At 43.2% G+C, this 18,795-nt stretch overlaps 1 protein-coding gene across 2 annotated transcripts in view; it reads right to left on the bottom strand.

Annotated features, from left to right (window-relative positions):
* The window catches only part of COL24A1 (collagen type XXIV alpha 1 chain), a 322,172-nt gene extending 305,317 nt beyond the window's left edge, over positions 1 to 16,855 (bottom strand). For both annotated transcript variants that reach the window (XM_073643550.1, XM_073643551.1), the window contains exon 1: positions 16,468 to 16,855. In XM_073643550.1, the coding sequence (XP_073499651.1) occupies positions 16,468 to 16,523 (56 nt within the window). In that variant the 5' untranslated portion in view covers positions 16,524 to 16,855. The remainder of the gene's footprint in view (positions 1 to 16,467) is intronic.
* Positions 16,856 to 18,795: the final 1,940 nt, after the last annotated feature.

The following is an 18,795-nucleotide window of genomic DNA, read 5'->3' as shown; positions in this document are numbered from 1 at the left end:
GGTGCAGGTATGTACCGGGAGACTAGGTCAGAGATATATGGAGGAGACAGGTTGTGGATGGCTTTGTGTGCCATGGTTAGGGTTTTGAACTTGAGTCTCTGGGCAACGGGGTGCCAATGAAGGGATTGACAGAGGGGAGAGGCCGGGGAATAGCGGGGGGACAGGTGGATTAGTCGAGCAGCAGAGTTTAGGATAGATTGGAGGGGCGCGAGAGTGTTGGAAGGGAGGCCACAGAGTAGAAGGTTGCAGTAGTCGAGGTGGGAGAGTAACAGTTCTTTCTGTTTAACCTATCTACATACATGCATCACGGCTACTGTCCGTGACTGTATATTAATTGTTTTGAAGGTAAACTGTTACTATATCTTAGATCTCAACCAGCAGGTAAAAAACATACATAGCCACCCCAACAAGTTTCACCTTCACAGGCTTCCTCAGGGGGCTAGGGCTTTAATTATAGGATATATGGATCTATTTACCCTTCGGGTAATTTGGTGTAATGAAGTCTCTATCCCTAAAGGGTTGTATGCACTTTTTTGTTGTTTTGTGAATAGATGCAGATCCCACTCCTGGGATCCCCCAATCTTCTGTTCCTGATACCTCGACAGCTGGCTGCACATGTGCGGATTTCTGCATTCACTAATATGGAGTCCAGCATAAAATTGAGTGCACTTGGATTGCTGTTTTTGGGTCTGCCATAGTTTTGAAAGTTCACAAAACCCTGATTAAACCTTTCTGTGTCTTAAAATGGGTAAATGTAGCGCCCCGAGGGTTTGACCGCTACAGGGGTATTGCACCTCTGCCAGAGGTGTGGTATTCCACTCCCGGGTAAGGATGGAGTATGGACCAGGGCTCAGTTAGCTGCATACAGCACACACACCCCATTTCCGAGGGACAGCTCAACGGTGCTCCCACTAGACAGAAGTGCAGGCACAACCGACTATGTCCCTGTCTGGAGTGGGGAGGGGGGGTGGAACACCCAGTGCTGTAGGGGCAGATAGGGGTTGGTTCCTGAGCGTAGGAAGGAGCCCATTGGTTGCTGGTCACCTGGGCTCATGGTCAGAGGGAGGTATAAAAGGTGGGCACCATCTTAGATCTAGGTTCTGTCCAGAGAGGAGAAGACAGGGAGTAGAGGCTCTGTAGGAGCTCTACTCCTTGAGGGCCTAGTGAGAAGCCGAGGAGGAGGCGAAGGGGAGCTGTGGTGTCACCTCAGCCCAGCTCCACGAGAAGGGAGGAGAAGAAGGAACAGGAAAGACGGAGGAGAGACAGAGAAACAGAAGGGCTCAGGAACAAGAAGGCAGAAGGGACCCTAAGAACCCACGAGAATACAGGGTGAAGGGTCAGGCAGATTAAGGGTGCCGGATCCCAAGTTGGTGGAGGAGAAACTACCCTCAGCCAAAGACCGGACGTCGTGATCATTTATTGGTGCGACACCTCATCAAACCGGCTAGGAAAGCACCATATAGGACAGCGGAGGACGGGGCCCACGTTTAACCGCACAAGTCCGCGGCAGCTGGACAAAAGTGGGTCACTGGTGAGGCAGGCCAGAGAAAGGACAAAAGGGGGTCTTGAGCCATACTCTTGAGCTGCCTGGGAGTTGACCGAGCCCCTCACCTGGTGGACGCCGCACGGCTCGGGCAGTCATTCCCTGCAGAAGTGACTTGGATATTAACCGTGAGTAAAGACCCTGGACTGCAGTACGTTGTCTGTGTGCTTTTTCGCTCCTCCGGCACTACCGGTACTGGGACTCTCACCACCATCACTCCCACCATCCACTACACTGCTCTGGGGCCGCACTCTTCCCGTGGGGAGTCACACCATCCCAGCTGCATATATCATCAGCCCCAGCGGTCTGCCCTGCAGCGGCGGTTCCTAATAACCGCAATCCACGGGTGGCGTAGTCAAACATCTCTTAAAACATCTAAAAGACTGCCACTGGTCTGACCACCCTGAGCCACGGGACCGGGTCGCCACTACTACCCCCATCGTCTCCCTATTGCTCGGTTCCGAGTGCCCCACGGCCCAGGGGGCAAGTCATAAAGAATGAGAGATAACCAATTCAACAGTGTTATTTTTTTTTCAAAGGAAGATGCAAAATAAGTCAATGCCACACATATCTGTATGAGCCCTCCATATACAAGCTCCAGTAAGACCTCGGGTGCTCCTCAGAAGTCACCGAATTTTATTACAGCTAAGTGCATATTCTTCGCTGAAGTTATTTCTAGAAGCAATGGAACATTTCCCAGTGTCAGCCTCTGATCTCGAAGGCTAATGAAACACATGCACATAATGATTTAATCACTCTCTGCCTTCTGCTGTTTACATATATTGTGCTCGATGTATAGCTCCTCTCTCTCGCTGTCTCCATTGCTGGTATTTAATGAAATACACACGCTGATGAAAAAACGATGGGTCCCCATCAGGAATGTCGACGCAAAGTACAAAAAAAAAAAAAGACCTGGCAGATGAGCTGCATGTTCCAGCCACAAACTTTCATGTAGCTGAAGGATTGTGGTGCCAAACACAGGGAGACACTCCAATTTGCTGAAATCAGATGGAACACATTATGAACCCTAGAAAGCTGAGGGTGTATTTGGTAGGAGACCAAGAACTGGTACCAGTGCAGATGACTATCTGTCTTCAACAGACAGAGCCATGAGTTTTAAGTCTGTGCGATACACAAGGAGTTCTTCTGTACTAAGAAGCCATAGGCACTTCATGTGCTGCCATATGTACTTTCATGGCGTACTGTCTTGAGTTATATCTCCTAGAGGCTAAGAAATTGGACAGTACGAAGCCCAAAGTTTTAAAGTTAAGGTTCAAATTCCAGGAACATAACTATGGAAGGGCAACTGAGACATGTGTCGTAGATAAAGAAACTACAGGAAATGGAGTAACCATAAACCACCAAAGGTACCCCTTTGATAAAGCAGGTACGCGAAACGCGCGTCAGGGGCTATAGGGGGAGAATTATCCACAGGTTTGGACCATTATGGGTGAGCAGTAGTCTTCTATATGTTGCACATTGCACTTTTTTAAAGGATTTGACCATGATTGGGGGTTTTGATCTGCTGCTTAATTGAATTGGATGTTTTATTATATGTATTTCTTTGATATTCCCTTCATGGTACCGTTTGAGCATTGCCCCCATGTCCTATACATTACCGTGTCTCCTAAACATGTTCCATGATTCCTCATTCTATGTAGACCTCAATTATTTCTAAGGTACCTCTTTGATAAAGCAGGGGAAAAGAAGTACGTGAAACGCGCGTCAGGGGCTGTAGGGAGAGAATTATCCATGGCTTTGGACCATTATGGGTAAGCAATAGTGTTCTATATGTTGCACATTGCACTTTTTTAAGGATTTGACCATGGTTGGGTGTTTTGATCTGCTGCTTAATTGAATTGGATGTTTTATTATATGCATTTCTTTGATATTCCCTCATGGTACCATATGAGCATTGCTCCCATGTCCAATACATTACCGTGTCTCCTCCTGCACATGAATGATTCCTCATTCTATATAGACCTCAATTATTTCTACTGGTTACTCCGTTTCCTGTAGTTTCTTGTCATTTTAGGAGTACTCCGCCTCTGTTATTGGCTTTACTTAATAGAAATAGGGAGAACATTATAAAATCATTTTTTAGTTATGTTCTCAACATGGTCTCATATACTGTGGGTATTTCTATCTCCAAGATCCTATCCCAATATGTAGTAGGTGTAATAATATTATTTGCAAATACCTCCATTTAGAAAGGTAGTATAGTTTTTCTAATACATTATGTCGCTTACCCCATGTGCAGGGCATTGCAGTAGCTTAGGTATCCATGGTTATGACCACTCATATAGTGACAGTTAGTTAGCTGTTAGTGGTCATAACCATGGATATGTAATCTACTGCAATGTCCTGCACATGGGGTAAGCGACATAGAGAATCAGAAGAACTATACTACATTTCTAATTGGAGGTATTTGCTAATATTATTATTATTACTCCTACCATATATTGGGATAGGATCTTGGAGTTGTGAATACCCCTTTAAGGCAGATTTGCACATACATTCTTATACAGGCAGCAAAGTGGCTCAGTGGTTACTTCTGTTGCTTTGAAGCACTGGGGTCCTGGGTTCAAATCCCACCAAGGACAACATCTGCAAGGAGTTTGTATGTTCTCCCCATGTTTTCTGGGTTTCCTCTGCGCTCTCCGGTTTCCACCCACACCCCAAAGACATCCTGATAGGGAATCTAGATTGTGAGTCGCAATGGGGACAGTAATGATCATGGCTGTAAAGTGTTGTGGAATTAATTGCGCTATATAAGTGAGTAAACTAAATAAATACAGTAGGTTTATCTGGATATTTGTTTGGGTCACCACCAATTGAGCGCTCGTTCATTCTCCAGGTAAATTGCAAAGATAGCTGTAAAAATAAGCATCGTTGCAATTTTCCCCTTATTAAACATCTTTTCACAGGTTCAGGGGGTTTTGTAATTTTATAGTTTGCTGCTCGTTGCCAGAGTTGCTGGTCATCTTTGCAATCTATCAGAGGTGGCCGGTTTCCTTGATAAGGAGCACAGCACTTGCAAGCTCTTTGCTTTAGAGCTGGTAAACAGTTCTCTGAACCTAGCCAGAAAGTTCTGTCTAGATCCTATCTCTGCCCCTGGGCTTCTCTGAGGCTGCAGAGACAAATCTCCTTCTGCTAGCAACATAGGAGAGTCCATAGTTGGGGATGGTGGCTCAGATATGCTGCCAGCACGAACTGTCAATCATCAGGAGTGCACTGCCCCCTGGTGAGCAGGAAGCTGTCAGGCAGAGTAGCAGTGCACTCCTGATGATAGAAGACAAGAATAGCCTTTTAATGCTTGCAATAGACTTTCAATAGCTGTCAATCAAATGTACATAATTTATCCTCCCAATCAACAATACACAGACTCTCACAGTTTGGCTGAACTTAAATGTATCCTGAACAGATAGAGGTGAGAAAACTGCTGACATGTCAGAGGTTTCAGGGTCAGGTCACACTGGTAACAGGAACAGGTTCTGGATTAGCCAAACCCGGACCCAAGGATAGGGACCTGGCAACATACTACTTGTACAGACTAAGTAAGGAAACTACAGGGGTTGCTCAGGTACCTCCTTACTGCCTTATATACCTGATGCCTCCCAGCTATTGGCTGGAGGCATTTCCAAAGTGCGTGCTGCCCTTTAAGAATCGGCAGCACGCACGCTGCTGGGAGTCCTGCGCAGCGTGCGCAAGCTCAGAGAAGAGAGAAGCCACAGCAGGGAACGGGGACACCGCCGCGCAGCCAGGGCGATGAGTATGTCGGCGTCCCTGCCGGGAGGAGGGACACCCAAGAATGCCGGCATTGGCGTTACAAAGGGTAATACATAACTGTAGGAGCTGTATACACAAAACGGTAGATTTTTCATTCAGAGTGTTACCAGACTGGCTATTTGTGAAGACACAGGGTCTTCCGTGGGCAGAACACTACTCAGACAACACAGGGTTATGCAAATAAGAGTATGTCCTTCTTGACGAGCCAAAGAAATACAAATACATTTACAAGTCAACACAAACACAATAGTGTATTTCTCTTGGATTAACAAATCTAAACATCTGGCTGATTAAGGTTAGAAGCAGTTCCGTCACACTATTTTTTTTTTTATTTTAGTGACATTAAAGTAATAAGTTTACAAAACTTGTTATACTGTGGCTACGATTCTGAACTCTACACGGCCATATTGGACCTCTTTGCAGTCATATAGGTTCTGTATATTAATAGGATCTTACTAATTTATTATGTTACAGAATATTGTAACTGTGAGTCAGAATTGTATCATCGTTGTATATAGAAGTGGCTAAAACTGAACAGAAACACATGCAACAATGAACGTAAAACTCGGCTTACTGGAAAAAGCAACAAACATCCCAAGCAAGTAACACTGACCGTAATACACAAAGGCCATAAATATATAAAATATGGAGTGTATGACTTAAACACGTGTGGACGCCAGCGACTGGTCAGAAGATGAGCGAGATCAAAGGTGCGACTGATTTACTGCCAGACAGATCTGCTGTTCTCAGACGGGGTCGCATCAATGGCGGATCAGAGTGGATTACCAGATATATATTACCTAAGAGCACTTGTCCTGCACTTAGTGGGAATGCAGAACTAATGTTGTGCTGAACCGCCACAGAGTGCAGAACATACTGTAAAGTGAAGTACGTCCATGTGCTAAACCGATACAGGAAATACAGCCTTGTACAAATTACCACTAGAAAACATAATAAGGAATATTATTAATTATAGGAAGAAGAAGGAATTATAATGACATTCACACACATTCTGGAAAATCTGATTTCCCAAATTATCGGAGATAAGGAGCATGAACATCAGGAAAAAAACTGTCGAGGTCATAGCAAAGTTAAGAAGTTCTCCCTGGCTATTTAGTTATTATTAAAGAGTTATTCCACCCCATAAAAAATCAAGTTATACTGTGACTCACAATATCGGGGCTTTAGAAGCCCAAGAACAGGGTTCTGCAGCCCCGTCCTGAATGGAGCAAAGCTGTGCATGCGCAACCTCCACTCTATTCATTGTCTATGAGAGTAGCTGTAATCATCAGTCTCATAGACTGGAGCAGAAGCCGTGCCCAGATCTAGGGCTTCTAAGACCCCGATCTCAGGATTACTGGGGGCACTTGCAATCAGCAGATTATCTCCTATTCTATAGATGAGGGCTAACTTGTTTTTTTTAACACCCATTCTGAATCTCTATATTTCTCCCCCAATAAAATAATAACACTTAAATTCACTTCCGGTACCATTGCCATTCCAGCACAGTCGGCACAGCCTCTCCCGGGGATTGTGTGATCTTGTTATGTCACGCAATCCCTGAGGCCAATCAGCACTGGCTGCACACTCTCCACCTTCGTACAAATCACTCTGCTCTCTTACGAACGTAATTGACATCTGGAGGAATTGGGAGGGCAGCCGCTGCTCTCGCTTCTTCTGGTTGTCTTGATTAGGTGGAGAGAGTGAAGCCAGCACTGATTGGCCTCAGGGATCGCATGACATAACAATATCAGACAATCCCCGGGAGAGCCAGTGCTGATGCCACTGGAATGGCGCCAGAGGTGAGTATAATGTGTTATTAATTTACAGGGAGGAAACATAGGAATTCAGAAGGGGTTGTCCAAGTAATCCCTTTAAATTCTCTGGATTGTTACTACTGTATCTTATTGCTTTTACTGGTTTAGTAAAGTATTTCATTGTTTTTCGGTCTAACATTCTGTTGTAGTCAAATTTTAATATATTTTTTTCTGCTTCATTTTTCTGCCACAGAGCTGTGTATCCCAGCAGGGGAAAATGAAAAAAGACTTGTCACCGCTCCTCAGATGTCTGTATTAATAAATACTCCTATGTCCTAACAATTCTAGAGCATCCATTCTTAGGGTAAGTTCACACATTGCGTATTTGCAGTGTTTTTTTTCTGCACCAAAAACCAGAGTGGTGGCAGGAAAAATGCTGCATACAATACATGTGCTTTTTTACTTGCATTTTTCACCCACTCATTTGAAAAGTTGTAAAACAATGTAAAAACACTGAACGAACTGACGTTCTGTGTATTATGGCACAGTACAGAGTTCTAGCAAAAGATGATTTTGAATAGTTATTTGATGGGGAGTGCAAGAATTATTGAAACAGACATGTCATGTGACAGATCCTCTATCAATTATACAATTTTATTTGCCACCACTAGGGGGAGCTCATTGTATACTGCTTTGTTATTAAGTGAAATGTATAAGGCCTCATTCATTTCACCTTGTGATGTAATAGTGATGTAAAATACTGACCAAATACTTAACGTGTGAACATGTCCTTAGAGGAGCTATCCCACCAGGATGATCATTTTAAAATAAAGCCACCCTGACGATCAGCTGACTGCAGCAGGTCTGGCTTTCCTAACACTTGTTAAGCATCCATTATTGCCAGCAAAGAATTGCATGGCATATATATATTAGGGATTTTACTCTTTGGCAGTGGTTTCAAGTAGGCACAGGCACAAAGTCTCTTGGTTATAAACGAGATAGATTTATTTTAGCCCATAAACTCTCTGACATAACAGAAAATAGCCTTGTCTCAGCTCAAAGGAGCAAAATAAAAAAAAATTAATATATCTAGATACAATCTTGGCAGGCCTTGTCAGCCACTTGCCACCTATCCGTACAACAGAGGTGTTTCCACCTCAACTGCCAGCAGTAAATGAGGCAGGTGAACTGCCTTTTATAGCCTGTACCAAGCCCTGTAACTGGAGGTAAGTGAACGGCCAGTCCCACCCAGCTCTTTGGCCGTTCCTAAAACCCGGACCCAAAAATCCAGGCCCATTAAAACACACCTCTCAGCACTATACATGCTGGAGCTTGCTTCTCCAGCCTTTCAGCCTCATTTGTATATAGTTTCTATCCTAGATTTCTCATAATTGCCACAGAGAATAACGGCCGACACAGCCATACCAGTACTTCTGTGTGACGACGGGTTCCCTTTAATGGAGCATAGGAGATAACTGTATACATTTTAGACCTGTTTCCTTCAAGTGAAGGCTGAAGACAACCAGAACTTTTACATTAAACTGTCTGCAGGGGATTTATCTGTATCAGTAAGAAACGATCTCCATCAGCTATAAAGATAAGAAGTGAAAGTCCTATGTAAACAAGCAGAGAAGTGTCTTCTACATGTGGATGACCACTTAATAATGTATGACCATCCACAAAAAAAACAGAACTTTAGTTAAGTCATTGGCATTTAAAGGGGTCAGCATCTGAGTTTAGCAGAGCCGATGACATGATGGCAGGTATCATTCATAAGGAGGGATGAGCGGACCCGTGGAAATTCAGGTTCTGGTACCCGACCCAAACTTTATTGTAAAGTTCGGTTCCAGTACCACAGCTGTACCTGAACTTGAACCAGAACCCGAACCCCATTGAAAACAATGGGGACCCGAACTTTTGAACTGGAAAATTCTCTCTTTCTCTTCCCCCAGCAACTCCGAACATTGCAATGGACGTCAGGGACAAGTCCGTGTTTGGCGTTTAGCACCGGACACTAACTCTCCAGTACGATCCCCGAACTTTTAAGTTCGGGTTAGCTCATCTCTATTCATAAGTCCTGCCGATCGGGGTCATAACTTTATTGGCACCACTTACTTCTCATGTGGAAGTGAGCGATGCTGGACAACCCCTTTAAACAGTATACTTGGCAGTAAAGTGCTTTATTTCCCACAGCCCTACCTCAGGTAAGATGGCGCATTTCATAGCTTCCCTTAAAATCGATGAGCCGTCCATATGCTGGGTCCTTCAAAGCAAATAGTTATTTTTTTTGCCATTTACAGTCATCACTGATTGGAAAGTGTCAGAGCGTATAAGGATATGTCCCATTGACCAGGGAAGCGTAAATCCCAGCTTTAGTTCTACATTTCCAGGAGGAATAACAGAGGAACATCACAGTGCAGGGTTCTAAGAAAATATGCCCAATCATTACTAAGCATTTACTAATCCAGACAGATCCTCTTTAAATAATGACTGCAGTGCCACTCACAGGCTGCAAGAGGGAACTACACTTCAACAATTGAAACATTTGCCAATCACTGCATGGCTTTTGATTGGGCATTTTTAATTATTGTGATTTACACAATACATAGGATATAAAAAAAAACTAAATAACAATATGTGTTCTCTCTGTGTGCACAAACGTAAGATAAATACAATAAGAAGGGAACCACGTATTAGGGAAGGCAGATCAAGGAAAACACTGTTTATAGAGAAAAAATTATTATGAAAAAGCAAAGAACGTGTGCACTATATGTACTGATGCTTAGTATCCACATGATGTGTGGTCCTGACTTTATGTATCTGCAGAAATGCTCCTACTCTTCAGTAATGGGGTCAGGGTCATACCTATAGTGATATTTAGGGTCCTGTTTATTATGGAGTTTGCACCTTTTTTGTCTCATTTTTTGTCTTTAGTTTTTCATTGGCATCATATTCTACTTTTAATTTGTGCTTTTTTTTTAAAGGGAACCTGTCATTAGATTCATGCTGTCAGAGCAATGGACGATTGCCGCCGAGTATGTTTTACACTGAAACGCTCCGATGCTTCAGAAAAAATAAAGTTTGAAAAACTGACCCTGGGGACCATAACCAGAGACGAGACTAGTCAGATGACGTACCCGGCCGGGATCCCCCCTGCACCATCAGATTGATAGGTCTCTCACTTTTTAAAAAGTTGCAAAAGTTTTGCACAAAGGCATATTTGGGATTTTTTTGGCACAAATTTTGTGACATTTAGGGGAACATGAGACACTTTTGCTGACGTTCCCACTTGCTCAGTACCCAAGACGGCTGCCTGCTGTGCACCCCACTAAGTTTGGAGCAGTCATCTTGCTCTGATACATCCCTTCTCAAGATTAACTGCTATTGACCCAATATTCAACGTGACTAGGACCTGTATTAATCAGTAATGTCCAAGACTTTCAAAAACAGCTCTGTTTTATCGTAGTGAATGTGAATTACAAAGACGACGGCTTCCCCGCTGATCAGCGCTTTACAACCTATTTTATGCATTTCTAAATGAGTCTGCACAGGTGTAAGCGGCAGCCAGGTGACCCTTCCTAGGGCTATGAGGGTGATGGGACCTTCATTAGCAAATGCCAACAACTTCCATCCTGTCACCTGGAGACTGGAGAAGCAGAGGGACATGGAAATTACAACGCGAGCCCTAATGTGGACAGGAACTGATGTGACTGGTTGAAGAACATAGGAAATCTGTCACCAGGACACAACATAAAAATATGCAAACTGCATTGACTCTTTTCTAATTGACTAATCGGGCAATTAAATTTGGGTTTCGAATAGGTACCCCAACCCTTAGGCCCACATTCAGTATTTGGTCAGTATTTTATATCAGTATAAGCCAAAACCAGGAGTGGAACAATCAGAGGAAAAGTATAATAGAAACCCGTCACCACTTCTGCATTTTTCACACACTCCTGGTTTTGTCTTACAAATACTGGTGTAAAATACTGACCAAATACTGAACGTGTGAACGTGGCCTTAAAGGAATTATCCCACCAAGATGATCATTTTAAAATGAAGCCGCCCTGACGATCAGCTGATTGCAGCAGCTCTGGCTTTCCTAGCCTTTGTTGATAATCCATTATTGCCAGCAAAGTATTGCACGACTTCTCCGACAGCCCATTCAAATGTTTGGTTGATCAAGAAATACAAGGTCGTGTATACAATATCTTTGCGATACAAAATACAATACAATAAATAAAAGATCATGAAAATACAATAAATAAATACAAGTAAAATAGAAGATCATGTCAGTCCCTTTCCACTCTCGTAATAGAGAGGGTCCCAAGCAAGGAATCTGCACTTTCATAAAACTTTTGACATTTCAGAAGTTTTTATCAGTGGGGTCCAAGTGATTAGATCCCCATTGATCGCTGAAACAAAGGGGCAGAAGAGTTCAGCTGAGTGTTGGTCTTCTAATGTAGATGGATGAAGATGGACTCATCCAGAAAACTGTAAAAGTCGCAAAAGATTTGTGACTTTTGGCAGGTTCACGCCATTTTTGCTCAGCTCTGACAACATGGTTGGAGCAGGGGCTGGATGGGGATGTGACGGAGCATGGCGACTGCCGCTCATCAAATTCTCTGATAAGTTAGATTTCTGGCGTGGCGCATGGAGGCACTCGCCACTTGTCAGATGCTCCTTTTAATGAATCCGGTGCCCCCACCCCACCCTGCTACCTCATCAAGACCAGAGTGAAAAATGCCAGTCTTTATGAATTAAGGTCACAGACTTTCTATTGAGCTGATCTTTACCTAACTCTGCTTTTCCAATGAGAGAAGCACTCGACTCTTCTGTGCCTTTTGGTTGATGTCTTAGCACAAGGACCCCCACAGAGCAAAACTTCTGACAGTCTAAAGTTTTGTTAAAATATAGATACTCATCAAGCGATCAGTCCTTAAAGGGGTCTTTCATGGTGACTGTTTTTTTGCTGCGATCTGCCAAATCAACTCCTGAGCGGCCCCATTCAAGTAAATGGTGCCAGCTGCAGGCAGGTGATTGAATCATCTGGGTACGGAGAATAGAAGACACCGATCTGCACCAGCTCTGCATTCTCTTCATTCTCAGGATTGGGGACACCAGAGGTCGTACCTCCATCGATTATAGCGTGCTGGTTTTAATCCCACTGCCTTTTTATCCAATATGTTGATAATTTGGTGTGTATACATTGCTTTTAACCAAATTTAAGAGCAACGAATCACAAAATAAAACAATAAAGGCGCAGGGTAAATGCTTGAAAATCCACAGTTTTAATTGCCTGACATGTGAAAAGGTTATTTACAGCTTTGTATCAGTGTCTGCTTCATCGCACATGCCAAGGAGCATCCGGAGAGCAGCACAACCAGGAAACTGGAATGTGTTTCATCTGAAAGAGGTGACTTTAAGGAACAGAACAGTAAAGAAATACTCGGAATACTAACTATGGTGCAGATCACCTTTAGTATGGCACATTTCTATTACGGGATATCCTATCAGACAAATTACTTTTCAGCAACGCTACAAACTACAAATTATTAAACCTTACCCTTAGATCCCAGTCTTAGCCTCTCACCCCAGCTAAATCAGATCTCACACTTTGTACTGATGAGGGTCAATACCCTGAAACACCGTGTCTGCAAATTGAGATTCTGATTTGCCATTTATCCGAAGTCATATTTAAAGGCTCGTTAAAGGGTTGATATTGACTTGTAGGATCGCTACTTCCAACAGGTGGTGCTAAAGTTCAAGTCCTCTTCCTCTCTGAAGAGACAATTTGCATATTTAATTTCCCAGAGGAACATGCAAGGTGTTTAAGTCTCCTCATACTGGCATGCCAGACCTGGCATGTCACTCTCTACAAGAAGAAACCTTACCTGTAGATTATTGACACCCTGCAATCTATACTTCGCTGCCAGACAGAATCCCACACCCACATGCTACCACATCGAATCACTACCGCTACCCAAAGAGAACATTTCCAGTAGCAACGCTCCATCGGGGGAATTGCTAGGCATGCCCGGTTACTGACCCATGTACGTCTGCAGATTGGGGTCCATAACACCTGCATTGGTTCCATGAAGTCCCAGGAGGGGGTGTCCAATATTGCAGCGGTATACAGACCCTTATATGCATTTGCATCATGGCTGTCTGTAACTGGGTCTTTGAGTCGCTCAAAAACTATGAGTTTTTCAAGCAGAAGCTGATTCAGGAAACGTTACTTTTTTGGAAAGATTTTGGATTAATTTTTCTTATCCTGAAGAGGTTTTGAATTGTTTTGGAAGCATTTTTTTCAGCCTTTTGATTGGACAGTGTCTAGTTTGGAGTGTATTCCATCAGTTTGTGGTTCAAAGAAGTGATCTGAACATCTTTTTCTCAACCAGACATTTTTTTAAAACTTCTTCAGAAAAAAAATAAAAGTTCAGAAAACTCCTCGTATGAATAGTAAAGTGGATTTCCCATGGAGATTAATAAGGGGAGTTTTCCAAGAGTTTTTAAGGAGGATTTTAGAGCAGATCCTCTCCATAAAACTACTCAGAAAACTCACTGTGAACTACCAGAACCAGTACTGCTGCATTTCCACTTAGTGTACGTGCACATGAAGTCTTTTTCAGGTAAATTCCATCTGGAATCCGCCTGAAAAACACAGCAATAAATGAACATTGTGCACTGCAATGTGAAAACGGCATTGCTGTGCACATGTACTGTCTTATGACACATCTTTTAAGCACTTTAGGCCTCATTCACACGTCCGATTTTTCAATGTACAAGAAAAATGGACTGATAATTCTGATCAGAGTTGGTTCAGCGTTTAATCGGAGTGTGATACAAGTGTCATCTGATTTTCTTGTACATGGAGAATTAAAAAAATTAATTCTCCACTTTCTCCATTCTGACAGTCCGTGAAAATCGGACTGCATTCGGATGTCATCTGAGTGCAGTCCGATTTTTTAACGTACCCATTGACTTGCATTGTCAATTTTGATCTGACCCTCAAATCAAAATGCAACATGTCACCGCGATATTATGGGGACTTCTCAGTCCATGAAAAGTCACAGGCTTGTGAATTGCCCCATAAAATATCACAGGTACAAGTGATTTCCATGAAAATCATGGATAGCACACGTATGCAAAAATTAGACGTCTGAATGAGCCCTTAGGGTTCGGAAAACTCGAAGCAGGTAAAAAAAAAAAGTGACATGTTCATTCATTAGGCAGCTGAAGCCGCTTGACTCTATAGTGTAAATTATAGAAAAAAGATGGCGGCGACGGCGGAGGAGCTACTGTCGGAAAAAGGCTGCTTGTGTTTCCTTGAAGCGGGTTCACCTAGAAAAACTTTGCGGAAAAAAGAAGTAGTGTGAACATACCCTTATATGCAGCTGAAAGCCAAACCACTGATATATAAAACCCTTAAAAATTCTGCAAAAATATACATTTTGGAATGCAATTTTTTTTCCCTAAAGAAATCGGAAAGTGCACTAAATCCTAAAAAGTATGACATGAAGCGCACAGCTTGATTTTTTTTTTTCTAATCCATGTAACATTTGGTTGCAGCAGTAAAAAAAAAAACACACTTAGGCGCAAAGTGCGCACAGGCCCTTATTTATATCGACATGAAAATCTCACAAACATCCAAAAAATCTCCCCGCTGTTTATCAATAGGCCGTCAGTGTCCCCCGTGCATGTGGAGAGCCTGTGTAATGTGACTCCTGGTTATACATTTAGGATCTGAGAAGCCCTCAGTGACTGCAGCCCGAGTTCCTCTCACAACAAGTTCATACAAATATGTGAAGGATGGCGTCTCCCAAACTGCTAACATATGGGGGATATCAGCTCGCAGCCTGCTAGACCTCCAGCCAGTGTCATTCCTGTCACAAATAGACCGGCTAAGAATGGCTGTCAGTGACATCCTCTGGAAATAGCTTTTACACCGAGCTCTGTTCCGGATTGTGGATTCCATTTTTGGCCCCAGAATGGTTTCATACCCCTCTATTTTCATATATACTTTCCACTCGAGTGCAGCCCTCAGGGGGCGAGGGGGGATGTATTGACTGTCATGTAGCTGACGGTTCCTTACAGTATGTGCACAGGCCGCTATACAAACACATTCATCTCCTGTCATCTATCAAAGATATATTTGTCCTATGCAAGAAGCCGGTGCAAAGTTAGAAGTCGCCGCACGCGATGTATTTATTCCATCACCTTCACGACACAAGACGTCTGAATGGACAACCATGGTTCACTGAGCCGGATGACATCCACCCCATGGATAGTCCTACCCCGACGTTGGATCGTCACAGGTCATAGCAATTCATAGAGTCGAACAACGCTTACGATTCATTGCGGCTGCGCTTCAAGTCCCAGCTGGGACAACCTGATCCAGTAGACAAGATTTCAGGCTGGCCCAGCTCCAGAAGAAGCAGTAGACATAGCAAACATGACTAATATACAAAGAAAAAAACAAAACATGACTTGGAGATGAGCATCCATTAAAAAGCAGTCTTCGAGAGGGGTTGGTCTTCTCAAAGAAGATGGATAATATATAGCGGGACTGAAAATGAGTCTAGATAAGGGGTGGTCTTCTCAAGGAAGATAGAAAATATATGGTAGGACTGAAATTGAGCCTAGATAAGCGGTGGTCTTCTCAAAAATGATGGTTAATATACAGTAGGACTGAACAGGAGTCTAGTTAAGGGGTGGTCTTCTCAAAGAAGATGGATAATATATTGTGGGACTGAACATGAGCCTAGATAAGGGGTGGTCTTCTCAAAAAATGATGTTTAATATACAGTAGGACTGAACATGAGTCTAGTTAAGGGGTGGTCTTCTCAAAGAAGATGGATAATATATGTCTGGACTGAAAATGAGTGTAGATAAGGGGTGGTCTTCTCAAAGAAGATGGATAATATATTGTGGGACTGAACATGAGTCTAGATAAGGGGTGGTCTTCTAAAAGATGTAGTTTTTTGGGGGGAAGCTCCGCTGAGGAGGGAGCCTTCCATGCAGCGCTGTGGAATAAGTTGGTGTTACATATGTAACAAATAAGTAATAATAAAGCAAATAATGACCAAATTTTTCTTAAAGGAGATGACGATAGTGATAGAAGGAAGTGATTTAGCCACCAGGGCTTGCAATTAATTTTTTCAGAGTAGAACAAGACATTTAACACTTTAACAAGCGGGGAGGGTTAAATGTTCTCTATGCATACTGACACCCAAAGACTTGCAATCTATTTAGTAGCCAATGACCATGGTAGCATAGAGGAGTGTGCAATCTGCTCACTATACATGGTCCCTTCTATGAACAAGCACTGCCAGGCATCGCAATGACTGTACCCATGCCCTCCCACCAGTGACTTACGATTTTGCTATGGGAGAGATGTATCCACTCCTTGTCCTTTGAGCTCCTAAATGCATTTGTCTGCATTTGTCCACACAGCTGAGATCTAGTCAAAATCAGAAGCCAAGTGGGAGATTCAGGTGGTTGCAGGCACATCCACACCTTGGCATGGCTTGCAAGATCCAGGGACTGGCACCCATCAGTGGCACATTGCACCTGGTCCTGCGCCTTGGGCTCCAAGTTAGGGACAAGTTGCAGAGCTCTTTGGGCCAGAAGAACAACTGCAGCTCCTTCTGTGTTCAGTGCAGATTGTCTGTGGCTGCGGGAGAATCCTGCCTGGTGGTGTTAGATTTCAGCACACAGTGATTCCTGATGACATCAGCAGCTGCTGTATAGTATATGGGACTGTGAGCCTATATGTGTGTGTCACTAGTGGGAGCTCCTCCTATTCTTCACATACTGTAATCTCCTCTTTTTTTGGACCACTGATTTGCCAGCATTACAACCAGATAAACTCAGGACAGGAAGTAGCTCGGTGCAATATGAGCCAAGATGCAGAATCAAGGAGGAAAACAAAGCTTCTGTCCTGCATCATTGAATCTATACCGTCCACCGGTGGTCTCCAACCTGGAGTGACAAAACCATAGCTCCCAGCGTGCCGTGACAGCCTGCAACATGTGTCATGCGACAGCAGTTCTCACGAGACCCAAAACGTGTGCTGTCGAGCAATTCTTCTAAAACTGCAATCTGCTGGAAAAAAAACATCTAAATCGGATGCGACTTGTAGTGAAGTCTATGGCAAGTGAGTCGTGCGCAACTTGTGACCAGTGACGGAATGTCCCGATACATTTGGGAACATTTGCAACATTGTGCCGCAATGTGATACCATAGGAAATCATTAGATGAGAGGTCACAATGCGACACTGTGCAGAAAAAAATGGGGAACAAAATAGTGCAATAGGGTTCAAAGTCACGAACATGAAGAAACTGGAGCAAGTTCAGAGAAGAGCGACCAGAATGGTGACCGGTCTACAAGTAATGATCTATGAGGAACGGTTAGAGGATTTTGAAATGTTTAGCCTGTAAAAGAGAAGACTGAGACTTAATAGCCGTCTACAAATATCTGTAGGGCTGTCACAGTGTAGAAGGATCATCTTTATTCTCATTTGCACAAAGAAAGACTAGAAGCAATGGAATGAAACTGAAAGGGAGGAGACACAGATTAGATATTAGAAATGTGTTTGACAGTGAGGGTGATCAATGAGTGGAACAGGCGACCACGAGAGGTGGTGAGTTCTCCTTCAATTGAAGTCATCAAACAGAGGCTGGACAGACATCTGTCTGAGATGGTTTGGTGAATCCTGCATTGAGCAGGGGGTTGGACACGACGACCCTGGAGGTCCCTTCCAACTCTAAAATTCTATGCTTCTATGGTTTCCAAGTCATTTGACTTCTTCATCATGAAAAAACAAAAAACGATGAAGAAGGCGAATGACTTTGAATAAAGATTCCAATCCTATCTCCTGGAATCTGTATTTAGATCTTCACCAGCAGCTACTTATTCCTACTTGGCACAATGCAACACTGGGATCTCAATCTTGTAGCCTTAGCTTTATGGTTTTGCAACCACTGGATGGCCGCTGATTGCAGACTTCGGATATAGGATGTAGAGTAGCATCCTCCAACTAATCTATAGACATTATTAGGGCATACGTGTAAGGCTAAGTTCACACATTGGATTTAATATAGATTTGATACCTGATTTCCTAAATCTGCATACAATCCATTTCTGCTACAGGCAACAGGAAATCTTGAAACCATGGAAAAACATATTGGTACAATTTGGGTAGGATAAGTGGCTGTCAGTTGAACATTTATCTATTTATCTTGGATTGAATGATCGGATCAGTTGGGTACCTCCTCTACGGTCACCATTGATATGAGAATGCTGATAGAACCCAACGAAATATTTATGGCCACCCTCTCAATGTTATGTGTTTTAGTAAAAATAATCAAAATATCTTCTCTGAGTCGGAGCTTTATTGCACCGAAAGATGTTTGGGCATTTTTCAACTTTCCAACAAGAACCTTGCCTCAGTCCCCTGTGATATTTGATGACCCTGAGCTGTTTCCCTCCTCACATTAGGTCAACGCCTCTGTCACTTGTAATCTTGTCTCCAGTAACATAGTCATAAAAGTGGACAGGTCATGGCCTGCCACCAGCACCTCCACCCCTCATCTATACCAACGATCTGACCATCAACATGCCAGACTAAACTCATCAAGGAAGTGGTCTAAAAACAACTGTAAAGCCTTAGATCGGGCGTGCAAAAACTAGAAAATAATTGA

This window comes from Phyllobates terribilis, unplaced genomic scaffold (genome assembly GCF_046119375.1).
Source record: "Phyllobates terribilis strain yellow unplaced genomic scaffold, ASM4611937v1 Scaffold_8__6_contigs__length_399053987, whole genome shotgun sequence".
Taxonomy (NCBI): domain Eukaryota; kingdom Metazoa; phylum Chordata; class Amphibia; order Anura; family Dendrobatidae; genus Phyllobates; species Phyllobates terribilis.
Note: the sequence above shows the minus strand (reverse complement) of the source record. Positions and strands in the feature narration are given on the sequence as shown.